This window comes from Diadema setosum, chromosome 1 (genome assembly GCF_964275005.1).
Source record: "Diadema setosum chromosome 1, eeDiaSeto1, whole genome shotgun sequence".
NCBI classification, from domain to species: domain Eukaryota; kingdom Metazoa; phylum Echinodermata; class Echinoidea; order Diadematoida; family Diadematidae; genus Diadema; species Diadema setosum.
In genome coordinates this window covers 41,553,675-41,571,220 of record NC_092685.1, presented here as the reverse complement: position 1 = coordinate 41,571,220, position 17,546 = coordinate 41,553,675, and the positions used below count along the sequence as shown (strand labels likewise).

Here is a 17,546-nt window from a genome sequence, read left to right as displayed (position 1 = left end):
TATCTCACCAAAAAATGTTCGAAACCTGAAATTAGGTCTCAACCAAAACTGTACCATCCCTTAATATGATTTCAGGTAAAACGCCACATGACGTGTGAAAGTCACTACGCAACATCTTACTACGGCAAAGTCTACTTAACTAGCACTTCTTCAATATAGACACTCAATGTAACGTGGTCAGTGGCAGAACCAAAATCAAACTCATTCTGAATTCAAATCGCTCAGGTTTTCAGCTATCATGAGGATTGCACATTTCAAAACATACGGATCAACAAACAAACATTAGCTTGCAAGTTCAGTTTCAATGAATGCATAGATCATCACAGTTATTCATACATGTATTACGTCGGTTGAGAATGAAAAGAGGGTTAAGTTGCGAGAAAAAAAGGTAAACAATATTTGAAGGAAACAAATAAACTTGTTCAGTTTTCCATTCACACCTTCAGGATCGCTGAGATCAAAAATAAAACCGGCAACTATGTTTCGTAAAAAAATCCTTTGAAATAAGGCATCCGTCCAGGTTAAATCCGCAAAACGGCATCAATTCTGTATTCACGTGTGCTTTTACATTTATTCGTCACAAATCATGTGATCTTACTTCAACATGGCACCTTATTTATTTTTTTTTTTGCACAAACCAAAGAGGTTATAAGTGTATACAGTGCTAAACGCATTAGCACATACATCTCCTATGTTAAGAACCTACTACCCGTACCTTTTATAATATTTTATGAAGCGTTTGGTCTCAAAACGAGCTAACTCGATACTCTTGTCATTTTGAGATATTTGGGATAAAACGTGTTGAAGAAACAGAGAAAATGATAAGAAAATATGGGATATTTTAAACCAAACAAGTGAGGTATCATTTGAATTTTTTATTTTGCTCTATCTGATGATGCATTTACTTTAAAATCTTCAAATATGACACTTAACCCATTTTGCGATAGATTCTTCATAATGATTATTTTCGTGTTTTTTTTTTATTTTTATTTTCAATGATAAAAAACCAAGGTAAGCGTTTAATTCACCATTCACTCAGCTTTCTTCTCATCTTTGGCTTGCCTGTCCAGCGTAAACATCACTACGTATCTGTAGAATGAAATAAGACGACATAATGATTAAACGGGTTTACATAGTACGAAAGTACCTGGCAGGCTTTCATACACAGGTTTAACAAGGAAAAGTAGAAATTACGCGGTGCGTAATATATGTCCCCGCCGGAAGTAGCATTTTGTAGCAAAATGTTCAATATAGGTCAAAAATCAAGGTGAAAGGTCAAAGAAGTCAAAGGTCAAAATTCTGTGTAGAAGTTTTGAAGCCCTCATCTAGTGTCATCACATAAAGCAAACGGAATCGAAATCGGGTTAGAAATGGCGAAGGAGTAGCATTTTGTAGCAAAATGTACAATACAGGTCAAAAATCAAGGTCAGAGGTCAAAGAAGTCAAAGGTCAAAATTCTGTGTAGAAATTTTGAAGCCCTCACCTAGAGCCATCACATAAAGTAAACGGAATCGAAATCGGGGTAGAAATGGCGAAGGAGTAGCATTTTGTAGCCAATGTACAATATACGTCAAAAATCAAGGTCAAAGGTCAAAGAAGTCAAAGGTCAAAATTCTGTGTAGAAGTTTAGAAGCCCTCACCTAGTGCCATCACATAAAGCAAACGGAATCGAAATCGGGTTAGAAATGGTGAAGGAGTAGCATTTTGTAGCAAAATGTACAATATAGGTCAAAAATCAAGGTCAAAGGTCAAAGAAGTCAAAGGTCAAAATTCTGTGTAGAAGTTTTGAAGCCCTCACCTGGTGCCATCACATAAAGCAAACGGAATCGAAATCGGGTTAGAAATGGCGAAGGAGTAGCATTTTGTAGCAAAATGTACAATATAGGTCAAAGGTCAAGGTCAAAGGTCACAACTGAAATTCTGTGTAGAAGTTTCAAAGCTCCCATGTAGTGCTATCATATAAAGCAAACAGAATCAAAATTGGCTCATAAATGACAGAGAAGTAGCAAATTGAACATTTTGATCACACACGGACGCACACACAGACAGACGGACGGACGCACGGACACACACACATACGGAGCCCGTTTCATAGTCCCCTGCTCGAACTCGTTCGGCGGGGACAATAAGCCGGTACATTATGTACATGATAATTGTTTATTTGGCTATCTCGATATCACCAATATTCAGATCTGTTCGAACGGCATAGCAAAGCATAAATCAGCATAGGTTCTATACCATTAAAATAAAAGGAAAAGGGAACAGGAGAAGGGCGAATAAATGGTGACAAAAATGGGAAAGACAAGGAAACAACGTTTTGTATTTCTTTCACACGCCCTTTTTTAAGGACAAAAAAAGAGGAAAATTAGGCAGAACATAATGTTAGGAAGGAAAACAGGGATCTGAAACAAACACAAGCGTATAATGATAAATACGTACATTGCTGCTGCGATGAGTTAAGAACAAATAAATGAATAAATAAACAAAATGATGGAAAAAGAATTCGAATAAATTAACGGGAAAATGAATCCGATAAGACTTACACCCAATTTCACCTATATAACCAGAGGAAATACAATAAAGGTCATACACCTTTTAAGTCAGCGAACTTCATTCTGATTTATGCCTGCCAGCTGAGATTACAAGTAAAGTCAATGTGTGTTAAAGGCTCCTGAGGGAAATCAAGCTGTACGCAATGCAGCTCAAGAAAAGATGAGGAAGGAAAAGAAGAAGAAAAAAATGCGTCAATGTAGCACCAAAGTCAGCCTGAAGATAGGCAACACAAGCGAGAGATCTGACTCAATGCATATGGGTACGATTTAAATTTAAAGAATACAGTTTGATGTACTAGTGATCCTGAAATTGTGGCAAAACAATCAAACAAACAAACACGCGCTTTCAATGTTATATCCGACATGCCTACAATGGGGGTCCTCTTTTTTGAAGTGTCTTTATTTCAAGTGCTGTATCACTTTTATGCCGATAAGTTTACATATAATGATCATTACGAAAGAGTTTATCCTCCTATTTCATGTAACCTCACAATTCTGACTGCTAGCCATTGTATTACATGCATGTGTATTCTGCCTACAACTCTCCCTTGCTGTTCAAAAAGTAAATGTATGTCAATAACCGCAATATCCAACATTTTATGCACACATCAGCAATCGTAAGAGAATTAAAAGATATATGACACACAGCTTGCAGACTCGGGATTTCCCTTTCTGTCGGTTAAGCACACCACCGGGAATTCAATATTTAGCTTGCAAGTTTTTTTTTTTTTGTTTTTTTTTTAGTTCCGAATAAATGTTGCCACAAATCATTAATTTTGCAAAAACCAGGGGCCCATGAAGGTGCACAACGCATGCATGGTACACACTGTTCTGGATTATGTATGTGCGAGGGTGCAGATTTAACGATTTCAAGTAAAGCGTATCAAGACGGAAGCGATGTGCGTTTAAATAATGCTTGAAGGTTTAACTGACTCTGCGATAAAGTAATTTATACTACTTGCCGATTTCTCACGAAAAGCAAAGGGAAAAAATGAAGGAGGCAGAAATATATATATCAAAAATAAAAAAGGAATGAGCAGATAAAGAAAACAATACAAACATAATCACTGAATAAGGAAGTACATGCAATTACTAATATACTTCTTTGTTCTCCATTTTTTATCAATTCATTCATATACCTCTTTTCTGAAGTTTCAGTTCTCCTTTACGTTGCCTTTAAAAGAAAAAAAAAACAAATAACACCATACCAAAAGCAATCACTACGCTAAAACCCACCAAATTTGAAGAATGCTCCCGAAATCAATGTGCCTCTTGGTATAAGCATGCGTATGGGAATAAGTCCGGAAATGGAGTATCGAATACTGGTTAATGGCCCCCGCGTGGAACATTATTGCTTACAAAATATACATGGCAACTGCAACTCCCAATCTATCGGTTCTGCGATAGACAGATGTCACTGCAGCTTTCGGCAATATGCATTTATAAAGCAATATATCTGGGGTTGCTACCGGGAATTTCTCAGTGTTCCCGTCGATTGCTGACGACTGTGATCACGTGACATAAATACGGGTGAAAGTTTGATGAAATTATTATTTATTATGATTAGCTTTGCACAACATACCTTTACTGACGCTTGCAACGAAAAGATTCACACAAAATCATTATTATTAGACTCATTACCCGATTTACAAAATCATTGTCGATATTTTTCAGTGATGTGCACTTTTACCGGAGCTTTGCACACAAGAAGATCTGGCAGCTCTAACGCCCTGCGCCAGGCAGTGTATCTAACATTGGATTGGAAGAATCTAAAACATTTCGTTTTGCGTAGTGAATTACCGAAGAAGGAGGAGGAGGAAAACAAGAAGAAGAAGAAGAAAGAGAAGAAGAAGAAGAAGAAGGAGAAGAAGAAGTGATGTTGGAGGTTATCCCACGAGACCGATATCCATGAGTCATACAGCCCATGAGTTCGAAACTGAAAAAAGGTCCATGAGTCATACAGTCCAAAAATTTAACACTCATAGGCAAACAAGACCCATGAGTTCGACACTAAGTGAAAAACAGCTCGACATTTCAACATGGGGCTAAATATGTCGGTCTCGTGGGTCTTGCTTGCTTAGTGTCTAACTCATTGGCTGTATAACTCGTGGGCTGTATAACTCGTGGGCTGTATGACTCGTGGGCTGTATGACTCGTGAGCTGTACAACTCGTGGGCTGTATGACTCATGGGCTGTATGACGCATGGATGTCCGCGGTATCATGACATGAAGGAGCAGTTCTTAGCCTACATTTCATCTAGTTTGAAACTGTAGTTGTGATATAGGTCATGTAATATCTTCACGCCACTGAAAATGACGCCGTCACTGACTACAGCTCCAAACGCAATCGTCTCGACAGTACAAAGAAGCAAGAAACGTGGAAATTAAATAAGAGTCTTAATCGAGTCTATCAACGAACATTAAAAATGATGATATAGGCCTACTTGTATTATACGATATCTTCACACAAAATATGAGACCCTAAAATAGTGAACATGACAAACCGTTAGATTTAAGCCGATTCCCATTTTCTTCTTGTACTTCTTCCTTTTCCATACCAGATTAGACTGACTGCAGTCGTTCGTATAGCAAATGGGTACAATTCACCAAGGAGAGCATCGACATACAAGCGTTCCACAAATACAGGCAAGAGTATAAGTTTGGTGGTTGGTAATAAATGCGGGAAACATCCTGCGACATCAATGATAAATGCAGAGACTTCCAAATAAGGTGATTTTGACAGAAAGCGGGTAAATATTTGGCACATAATTCATTATGCAAAGGTGATGGGAAGGGATCACATCACAGGCAACGTTCGTTTGACCCACGTGAGTGCTGAGAAGACGACCGCGTGAACGGTGGCGATGAACAAGAACACCAGGCCTGGCCGGGTCTGCACGGACGCCGAGTAGATGTTGTTGAGAACGAAGCTAGCCACGGGTACGGCCAGCGTGTTCAGGAACGTCCCTAGCGACATGAACGCTCCTGCAAGAAGAGAGGGAGGAAGGGAGGAAGTTTATGGGTGTGTGTGGGTGTATGTGTGTGTGTGTGGGTGTATGTGTATGTGTGTGTGTGTGTGTGTGTGTGTGTGCGTGCACCCGCGCGCGTAAGTGAAAGAATTGGTGGGAAAGAGACCACTTGCAGTTTCGGCCGGAAACATAAACATTATTATGTGCATGTTTGTTTGTGTGTGTTTTGCGTGTGTGTGTGGATATGAAATCATTCAATACCAATGCAATTTATTTAATCAATCAAAAAAAAAAAATTAAATAATAAGCAATCAACCAATAACGCATTTCATTTGATTTCATTACATTCATTCTGAAATCTCTAAAATATTAGTGCATCTATATCTTCAAAATTGATTGGACACACATGCATACAAAGAGTTGACATTAGCAATCTATTATTGCATCATTCAGAGGAATTTAGAAAAATGACGTATAACGTCTCAACACCGTCACCGGTATAGGTCGCCATGGGTCAATGGGTCATGGAGACGTCATGGACAAAATTAGTCTCCGCGACTTGGTCGGGACTTAAGTGACGTCACCAATGCGTCTCCGAGACCTACTGGAGACTTGAACTAGAAATGTCGCTTTGGCGACTGGTATGCCTCCGCCATAATGCATGATTTTCCCAATAGGTCTAGATAGTACATGTGGACATTGTGTGATTACATTTTCACAAAATTGGCAAAATATTGGAATGACAAGTTTGTCACAAATGTGTTGAATGTTCACCTTCCTTGACGTAGGTTTAATTGGATGAATAGGAGAGCATGTATCTAGGGATTTAAGGACTTTAACTTGACTTAGACCCATTCATACATTTAGGCATTGAGTAATTTTCAAGGTACAGGTGTGGAGAAAAAGTGCAATTTCTGAATTGAATAGTAAATTGTTACCATTTTCATCTGGCCCTTGACCCTACAATTCATAAGATAATTACTTTCAGGTAGAACATGCATAATATGTACTAAGTTCCAAGGTAACTTGAGCCACTTCCGAGATATGGAGGAAAAAGTTAGTTCAGCACTTTCACTTGATCTTTGACCTTTTGACCTTTGAGGCAAAAAGAGAAAAAAAAAAACTTTCCAGAGAATTTATATTAGGTTACACATGCATACACCAAGTGTAAAAAAATAACCCTGCTGGCATTGCATAAATATGAGGGTAATAGTAAAATTTTGAAGTCTTGCACTTGACCTTTGACCCCTGACCATTGACCCCAAGAACCCTACATTCTCTAGATAATCACTTCCAGTCATACGTGTATATACTATGTTCCATGAAGATACCTTGAACAATTTTCCAAGGTACGGAGAAAAAAAAAAGAAGTTTTAATATTTTCACTTGACCACTTGACCTTTTGACCTTTGACCTCATGACCCAAACTTTCACCAGAGAATCTTAATTGGGTAATACATGTATACACTAAGTTTCAAGAAAATCTCTTCAGGTATTCAATAGATATGGTTGAAATAGTGAAATTTTATGTATTTGACCCTGACCTTTTGACCTTTGACCTTTGACCTCATGACCCAAACTTTCACCAGAGAATCTTAATTGGGTAATACATGTATACACTAAGTTTCAAGAAAATCTCTTCAGGTATTCAATAGATATGGTGGAAATAGTGAAATTTTATGTATTTGACCTTGACCTTTTGACCTTTGACCTTGAGCATGTGCACCCAAAAGTTGATAGGCACAACTTCACCCCCTAATACACATACATGCCAAGTTTCATTAGGATACCTCAACAGGTTTCGATAGTTACCTTGTCCACAAAATTCATTACGGACGGACGGAAGGACGGACGGACGGACGGACGGACGGAAGGACGGACGGACGGACGGACGGAAGGACGGACGGACGGACGGACGGAAGGACGGACGGACGGACGGACGGAAGGACGGACGGACGGACAACCCGAAAACATAATGCCTCCGGCACCACTTCGTGGCGGAGGCATAAAAAGTCTCCGAAAAGAAATGAGCGTATTCAACTCCCTCGAGACTCCCCGCAGATCAGGCTAGTCTCCGGGACCAGCGAGACTCGAGTCCAAGACAAGTCACCGCACCTGGTCTCTAAGCTAATAAGATGACCACTTATGTCGTTTTCATAGTCGAAATTTGCAGAAGCCATTATAGATTACATTTAAACCACTTTTGCATGGGTGAATTCCAACCAATATCCATATTACATGTATTACCTTTTTGTTGAGGACTGACGAGTCTGGATACTATTGAACCACTCGCTGATTGTGCGGGAGTGCAAAACATAACGAGGACGGTTGCTGATGGGTAAAGACAATCAACAGAGAAGAACAATGAAAATGTTAACAAAGCTGATTTTAAGACAGATGAACTATTATCATTAAAATTGGGAAAAATAAGAATAGGGATGATGTTGTAAATTTGGCATTTTTAATTATTCACAAATTACGTATTTTGAAGAATGAAACAGATGAGGATTAAAGGAAAAAATAATAATGGCATTTTTCTTTCTTTTTTGCGGGAAATCAAAAGTCGTCTAGAAATCAATAAGATACTTGAAAAATGTGGGGGAAAAAACGTGTATGATTTACTTATTTCATCGACTAATTATTAGACAACAATGCTTGAAAGAATGACTATAACACACAATCTGAACTTTTCGGAAACGTTTTACTTTAAAACAAAATTAATGCCTGAATAGGCGAAAGACACAATGACACCAACGAAAATGTCATGTTGTCGACAAACAAAAATCATGCATCGGAGCATTCAATCACTTCCCTCCACACGATGTACTTTGTAATAATCAAACGCTTGCAGCAAAACGAGTCATCGTAGAAATATATTGCAAGGACACAAAGAAAGAAAAATATTGAGGACCTTTGGTGCCATCTTGAACCACCTGACGTTGCAAAGATTACAGTGTGATCATTTTCCTGTTCACATTAACTAACGATATTTCTATGATTACATTCGTAGGAAAGCATTTCGGGTTTCCTGTGAAATTTGTGAGAGAAATGACAAGACTAAGTGTCCACAGGCCGGCCACTTCCTTTTTAACGATCAAATCTATATGACATCACAATCATCAGTCAACATCATCATCAAAATCTTCTAAATACTGAAGTTGCATCTGTTCTTGTCTCTGAACATTCTCCATGACTGACTATGGAGAACATTATAAGTCAAAATATGTGCCAAATACTTTTTCTCGCATCACATCAATATACGAGTTAGCGGCGCTCACAAATTTGTGAGCGATGGACCCTTCAGAATTCCGTCCGAAAAAAACGTTATTTTCCAAAAAAAATCGCGTGTAGTTCATCCGCGAAGAGAAGGGTTGTGTTACACATGAGACCTGAATACATTCAGAACATGGTGAGTCGTGTATAAGAATAGAATAAATCAAATTAAGATAATTGTGATCGTTTGTCAGAGAAGTCAGAATAGTATACTTGAAGTCACTCCCGAAACTCACAAAACCAAAGCAGGGCGGACGACGAAGCCAAGCCCGTGAAAATATGGATGGCGCATCCGCCTAGCGAGGCGATTTGGAGAAGGATGAAATCGTTGCGTATCGATCGCTCGCCTACGACCCGGAAAAAGACGGTTGTGCCCACCGCTTGACCCACAATCCCGAGGCCATTCTTCAGCGCTGTATGCAGCGAGAAGGTCGTCGGGGTGAAGGAGAACGGAGCTTTCTTCGTGTAAAGCATCAACAGGTTCCCTTCAGCTGGACAAAACAAATCAAGACAGTCGATGTGGCAGTTATCCATAGAGATGATTTACTTCAATCTGATAATGTAGTAAGTAAAACGTTACTCTCGTCTTTTATAAAAGGCCTAGTCTCCATTCAGTTGGAAGAAATTGGTAGTCATTAAAGGGTGTGTACAGTTCTGGTCGAGGTGAGGATTTAGCTTTAAACGTTTTGCGAGATATTCAGAAACCACTCTATGAGATGGCAAAGAGGATGCAATTCTAAGGGGTATCAAAAGTTTATTTGATGAAAATCGGTTTTGAAATGGCCGAGATATCCAAAAACAAGGTGAAACAAAGAGATCCTAATAAAGTTGTGGCCTGTCGCCTTTTATTATTATCACTTTTTTTAATATCTCAGCCATTTGAAAACCAATTTTCATCAAATAAATGTTGAATCCTTCCTAATATTACATGCTCTTTCATATTTCATAAGAGGTTTCTCATTATCTCACTTAAGAATGTTCAAAACATGAATCCCCACCTCAACCAGTACTGTACAGTCTCTTTAACAGCTTTTAACGAAAAAAAAAATACCCACAAACATAGTACAAACACACACACACACACACACACACACACACATATATATATATATATATATATATAACATAGGCACTTCCCTTGTGAAGGAGCACTGAATCAATTTACAAAGCAGTCCACAAAATCGATTACGGACGGTTGGACGGACGGACGGTTGGACAAACCGAACGCATGGATAGCAACACTTCGTGGCGGAGGCATAAAAGGTTTATTTTCACGAATTAGCTGGTCATGAGAAATAGAGGATATCTGATCTTACCAACCATGATGGCCATTCCGACCATCCCGCTGATGGTAAGTACGGCTAGTTGTAACTTGGCAGTCCTCGATTTCTGCGAGGTGAAAACCCTAACGCCAGCCGTGAGGTTCTCGCGTGCTGACGCCACCACACCAATCGGCTTATCCTTGATGCGACCATCGTCGGCGGATGACTCTCGGGAGGGTTCCTCCAAGTGGAAGACGACGACGTAGACCACGCTGATCATCATGAGGAAGTCGATGAGGTACACGGCGGTAACGCCGAAGGTTTGGGTGAGGAATCCGGACGATATGAAGCCCGCAATCATGCCAAGCCCCATGAAGGGCATAGTCTTACTGAGCCGCTCGGTACGCTGCTCCTCGGGAGTGCTGTCGGTGACAAAGTTGGTTACGGCTGTCATGAACGTGCCGATCCCACCGCTGAGGCCAAGCACTACGGAGCTAGTCAGCAGGAACATCATAGAGGCCTTCTGGAGTAGGGAGCCGAGTAGGAGGGTGAACACGAGCAGGGTCGAGCCCACGATAGGCATGAGCATGATCGGCTTCCGCCCGACCTTGTCGCTCTGGGCGCCGAGAATGAGCGCCGACATGGCGCCAGGGATGTCGCAGAAGACGGACTGCCAGATCATAATGCGCGACGCCTCGGCCTGGACGGCGTCCTCCGCTTCCGGGTGTTTGCTGAGGTCGGAGCAGACTTCGTCGGCGTAGTCGAGCCGCTTGCAGGCCATGTCCACAATGAGGTGTTGGGTGACGGGAAACTGCATGACCAGTCCGGTCATGAAGATGAAGAGGACTACTCGAATCATGATTTTTTTTGGGGGTAACACGCTTCTTCAGACGAATGATTTAAGTGTCCACCGTTATAATGTTGCTGAGAAATCAAATTCAAAAAGATACACAAATTAATAAGATGAACAATCTTAACATGCAGGCACACCCATACACACACACATTAATAATAAATACACATGACAGAAATGGTGGTATAAGGCTAAATCGCTCTATATATAATGGATTAAATTTCTGCCCGCACGAGTTCACACTCAGCTACAGTAATATGATAATTTAATTTCACATAATCATGCCCCTCTTGATCAGCGCCGAGTATTCAGAGACTCAGGTTTGATTTTCTAGCTGACTTATGCTTGATGACAATTTCCATGCAACTGGACCCAGAAGTACGGTGAATTGGGCATACACCTGAAAATGATGGAGTAATATCACTGACAAGACGACCATCTGGGAAGATAGCACAACGTCATCTTAATGTGTATTGGTATCAAAGAATAGCTTTGAAAAGAATGGAGTGATTATGAGACATTGTGGGGAAAAGACCACGACAGAATAATTACTGTATAAGCTGTTATTTATCAAAAAAATAAATAAATAACAGCTCAAAGAGTAGTTGAATAGTTAACTGGATGGTATGATTTCGGATGGGACGAGACTTCAGCTTTCTAACGTTTATTGAAGATCATTTTTTTAAAAAACGAGAAACCTCTATACAAAATATGAAAGAGCATATAAATTGTAAGGGGAATTCAAAATGTATCTAATAAAAATACAAAGTGATCCCAATACAAGGTGGGACGGACCTTTTATTATAGGACCGCTTTGTTTTACGTTATTTTGGATATCTCGGCCATTTCAAAACAGATTCGCATCGAATAAAACTTGAATTCCTCATGGAATTGTATGCCCTTTTCATAAAGTGGTTTCATTATCAAAGTGTTTCTAAGTATCTCGAAAAAAGAGCCGAATCCTCAACCAATAGTATATAGGCCTACCATCCCTTAAAGCACTATAAATTATGATAGGCCTACTGGGCATCGAATGTAGTGTGTAAAGACAGGAAAAAAAAGTTAAATCCAAGCGAACAATTTGTTGAAAGGATGTCAGAGTTTCCCTTTTGTCAACAACAAAATAGAATGAAAATCCCACTCTAATCTCGTCTCTGAGAAAAGAGAATAACCCCTTGATCACACTGCTGCAACACCTATTCCTTTTCTTCGTGTCCTTGATGAAAAGTACTTAGTGTATACATTGAATTCCCTCGAGCGGATTATACTCCGTCAAAGCAGGGAAGGGTCTCAACTCCTTGGCCATAATACTTCGGCAAGCTTTCAATGTGTCTATACCACTCATCCCTCCCGCATTAATCGAATCCACATTAGGCCTATAGGCACCTAATAATTTTGAAGAACTGTTGATATAAAGGACCTATACCAATGCGCTGCGAAAAAGAAATGCCCCTGATGATCGACAGATGAGGTCACGCGCAGAAACTTGTTTGGAAGTCATGTCCTGTAACATTTTCTTTTGTTTTCGACACGAAATACAAACGCTTGAACCTCTTGTGTACAGAAAAGTAAATCAATACGCAATGGATCAAACGGAAAACGCGTAATTCAAATCATTTTCTCACTTAGCCTCTTTTACTACTACAACCTATGTAATAGTATACTCAGAGAAATCGGCGTGTAGGCCCCATCAAAGATGTACTTATTTCACAGGAAAGATTTTCTGTCCAGTTCTGCTCGGTTAGGTCCCTTATTCTATTAAAATTCCAGTATGATCCTACACCTTTGCAAGGTCGTTGGATCTAAACCATGCAGGGAGGCGTCAAAGAATGAGCGGAATTTCTTAATAATTTGTGCAAATCTAAATAATATGTGTGGGTTCTATACCATGACAATTGAATGCTTAATAGCATTTTCACCGGGCTTTGATGCTTCATGATCCATATACCGCTCTTTCAATAGACTTTAGATTTGGGGAACAAAAGAAGACGTTCTTGTTAACAATTCCAAGCTGAATTTCTGAGGAACGTTAAAAGCCTGTTATATGGAACTTGATGGTATATACTATGTTACAGAACAAATCCTCCCAAATTTTCTTCAAATCTTGTTGTTATTGATTCCTCAGGACTGAAAAGAGGAATAGTGTTAGTAGGGCCTTGTGTCATTAAAAGTTAACATGGCATCTTTCGGCAGACACACTTTAGGATTAGAGTTAGTAATTGGCTGTATGCTTCTTTGCGAGTAGTATTTACATTCTTAACCGTATAAAGATATACACTTATCAGTATATATCTCCATGCTTGTTTTCTTTCATTATTTTTTTATTATTTTTAATTGATTTTTTTTTCTTCGCATGTCGTGTTCTCTACACGCACGCACGGTACAAAAGAAAAAAGAACTGTTGTCTTTTGCCGAAGCAATGTATCAAAACATGCGATAGAGTGCATTATAATTACGGGTATAAGAAAGCAAAGATTCTGTTTCTTCTCCTTTTCTAATACCTCCCTGGCTGGTCGAACAATACACATGACATGGTTCCACGCGCTCATTCTTGGGTTACGTCGTACCAGGGAGGTGAGGTACGCACAAAAAGCCGTCACTTGCATCGTATCGGCCCAGCAAGGAGGTGGGTTGGTCCCAACCTCTATCAGAGATCGTAGTGAATATCTCTCTGCATGAGCGGAGTGTGCAGGCGCCAATCAATACTACGTATCGAATCGAGGTCTGCTGTGGAAGCTCGCCATGTATACATATAGGCCTACCTAGACTCTACTGTTATGGGCATGTACACTAATATCACCTAAGAGTTGTGATTATAGGATACGAAAAGGCCAGAACTAGCCCCTGTTAGCTAGCAGGATGGGCTCTGCTGTATGCAGTCAAGGAGAATACATCTGGGTCTGTTCCTCACATGAGCTCTTGTGCAGTAATATACGCGAAGCAATACGAGATACTCGTGTATAGTATGATAGTTCTTACCTTCTGCCTCCGACTTTTAGTTATCTCACACCTCCCTGTTCTTTGAAAGGATATACGCTTCGTGAATTAAACAGTACAACTAGTAACTGACAACTTTAAGTCAGTACGCTTTTTCGCCGGGCAGCGGGAACCTACAACGCCACGACCCCGGAGCTGGCTGCTGGCAGAGAAATCCCGGTGTGCGTCGCTCGACTGTGTGTGTATCGAAAGAGAGACAAACGGTAAATCCATACATGCCGCTGCCAAAAGCGCCATACATGCCGCTGCCAAAAGCGCAGACCGATGTTGCGCAAACACATCACGATCCAATATCTCTCAAAGGTGTAAAGGTCAACGCAATGCATCGCGTGTCATATTCTGTACATGTGTGAGGAAGCCATACGCGTACGAGTATGACCGCTTCCTTTAAGTCCATTCAAAGGTCATTTCTCGTGTTTGATCATTCTCAGTTCAAGTACAAATGACGTTCAGTCAAGAAAAGAAAAGAAAAAGAAAAATAAAAGTCAGGAAAAGGCATACCACAAGTTAAACCCCAAACTGGAAGGAATATAATGTTCAAGACCCAGTTGTGGAGCGGATGTCCTTCTCATCTAGACATTTTTTTCTTCTACTACTTCTGTTCCTTTTTCTTCCCTTGCTTCTTCATCACCATCATCTTCTTCTTTTGCTTTTTTCTTTTTTTTCTCTTCTTTCTTTTTCTCCGCCTTCACCACTATCTTCTTCCTATTCATTTGAATCCGTGATAAAGATCAAAAGATCGGGTACACTGGATTCTAATCGATTGACAGCGGATCTTTCTGCACTAAATCTTACAGAATGTGAATTTCTCCGGACAGTTCATTCCCTGCCACGAGTACAATATCAGACGGTAGGCCTGTACGTACTCATTATAATCAAAGAAAAATATAAACCTCCGCCCCCCCCCCCCAAAAAAAAAAAGAATCGCCCCATGAGGACAAGTGCAGAATACAACACATATCTTAAGTTAAAGATCGCTAGCTTTCAATCTGTTGAAACAAATTTAGCAAAAATATTTATTTCGTAAGTCGTTTACACTTTAAAATAAAACTACAAACTACTGGAAACCAATGCGTTTATGCAGCGCTGCGAATGAGAAATTCATTAGTCAGTAAATTAAGATAGGAACTTGAGACCAAACGGACATTAGCGCTGGCCTTAATAGGTCTACTATTATGTTTCACTCGTCAGATATGACGAGAAAGAAAGAAAGACACGTTTCGGCAATGGAAGGTAAAGTAATAGATGAAGTAGAATTCTGCTCCGTGTTCACGAAAATTCTCATAAACAGAGTAAAATCAAATGAATAGAAAGATAGAAATCTAATCAAAATCGGGCGGACTGAAAAGTTAATATTTAAAGATGTGAATGTTTTAATGCAACCGTGATATGTGTCACAGCCACACATGTGAATTACGCATCATGAATTTGAGTGAATCCCCCGGAAGTCTCGGAGAGTCATGGGTTTCCTGTTTGTTTGTTTTTAATCGTTTATTTTTTTTTTCTTATTTTGCTGTGTGTGTGTGTGTGTGTGTGTGTGTGTGTGTGTGTGTGTGTGTGTGTGTAAGTGTGTGTGTGTGTGTGTGTGTGTGTGTGTGTGGTGTAAAGACAAAAATGTAAAGGGCTGCAGCCGCAACCCCCGTTCCGAGCGGCCCCTACCTGCACAGTAATAACTTAATACGAGAGATGTAAGTTAATGACTTGCCAAAACAGAGAATAATTAGCCAGTTCACAGTTAGCACTGATCTTTTATGACCTCTCCAACCACACTTTGCAAAAGATGGAATAGTCTTCACGAAGAGCAGTTGAAAACGGCCATGCAGGAAGTGGTAATTTAGATGTCAGGTCTGCATGAATTGCTTTTGTTAATGTTGCTGAAAAGAATACATATTCACCTGTAAATACCAATCTGCACCCTGTTCATTTATAACACAGTTGTCATGAAGCCCTATTTAGGTTTTGAATACCTGCAGTTGCAAATTCATTTCAAGAGAAGGTCTGCAATGACCTTTATCTGCACATGCTCAGACTAGAACTGTGAACTGGCTTCTTATTTCAATGACAGACGTGTGGGGCAGTGACATCGGTCCCTCATCTGATTTGCATAATTATGTGGTTAAAACTATCATCATCTTTTTTCATGAAAACAGGTTGAAACAATCTCCATTTTATGTCCGATTTTGAGAAAACGTCTGTCATTCCATTTGTTTTCTTTTTACCCTATTTAGTGAAGCCAACTGGAAAATGAAATGGAAGTGGTAATCCAGTTGCGTTCGAAATTTCTAATTTTTTTTTTCATTCATAATAATTATATTTATATCAGTAGTTTATTTCTATCTAAATAACTTTTGTCAACCCAACAAGAAAATGATTCGATTTCATTTTTTATTTCTTCTCTTCACAAATGACTAACATCACGATGCATACTTCAGTAACTAAATAATTCTTCAGATTCTTATCTCTATTCCTGTATTGGAAATATTTCGAATCTTATTATTCCCATGACGAAGAGTACCGACAAAGACCCACACGAACACAACAGCACACAACATGACAAATACCTCTTTTCAACCACTCGGGAGATTCACTCTTTAAATCTACAAGAAGTGCGTTACTGCTGATCTTGTTACTGTGCTGATCTTGTTACTGTGCTGATCTTGTTGCGGTGCTGATATATACACAGCAAACTGACCATTGTCACAAAACATTAAATTTCTCAAATCAGAGTATACACGTACATGTATTACAAAACTAATGTAATTTCACATGTTAAGTGCATTATGCACTGATTTGTTACCACCTCTGACTACGCCTCACAGAAATGTTTTAAAGGGACTGTACAGTACTGGTTGAGGTAAGGGATTAATGTTTTGAACATTTCTAAGCGAGATAATGAGAAACCTCTTATGAAATTTGAAAGAGCATGTAATTTTAAGAAGGATTCAATGTTTATTTAATGAAAATTAGTTTTGAAATGGCTGAGATATTCAAAAAAGGGATAATAATAAAAGGCGACAGGCCACAACTTTATTAGGATCTCTTTGTTTCACCTTGTTTTTGGATATCTCAGCCATTTCAAAACCGATTTTCATCAAATAAACTTTTGATACCCTTTAGAATTGCATGCTCTTTGACATCTCATAGAGTGGTTTCTGAATATCTCGCAAAACGTTAAAAGCTAAATCCTCACCTCGACCAGAACTGTACACACCGTTTAAAGTCTTGTAACAGTTGTACCATTTTCTTTCTCCTCATTATAGAAGTACATGCATTCATGTAACATACTTCTATACAAACTGAAAATGGTCTGATTCAATGGCACGGTTTATTACGATGTCTGAAGATAGTTTGAATTTTCTGTTCTCCCCTCAATCTTGAAGTTATGCAACTCAAAACACACAGAAGACATCTAAATGCATAGAGACAGAGAACACACACACACACACACACACACAAAACATAACATATGATTGAAATGCAACAATTTTCTTGAATTAAGAGTATTTGAATCCACTCATCTCTCTTCAAATACAAAGATTTTACGTGTTTCTCTTTCTTGTCAAATTATGATAAATCACTACGCACACTTGGTACACATCACCACTTTTCATACAAATAATACATGGATGCTAAATTGTAT

The 17,546-nt window shown here is 39.3% G+C and overlaps 1 protein-coding gene across 1 annotated transcript; it reads right to left on the bottom strand.

Moving 5' to 3' along the window:
* LOC140230690 (proton-coupled folate transporter-like) lies at positions 1 to 10,915 on the bottom strand. Its single transcript, XM_072310835.1, has 5 exons — positions 10,111 to 10,915; positions 9,031 to 9,285; positions 7,769 to 7,852; positions 5,381 to 5,537; positions 1 to 1,089 (listed from the first exon to the last, which is right to left on the bottom strand). Exons 1-5 carry the CDS (start codon positions 10,913 to 10,915, stop codon positions 1,032 to 1,034), a joined length of 1,359 nt encoding a protein of 452 aa, XP_072166936.1. The 3' UTR covers positions 1 to 1,031.
* Between the last annotated feature and the right edge of the window lie 6,631 nt (positions 10,916 to 17,546).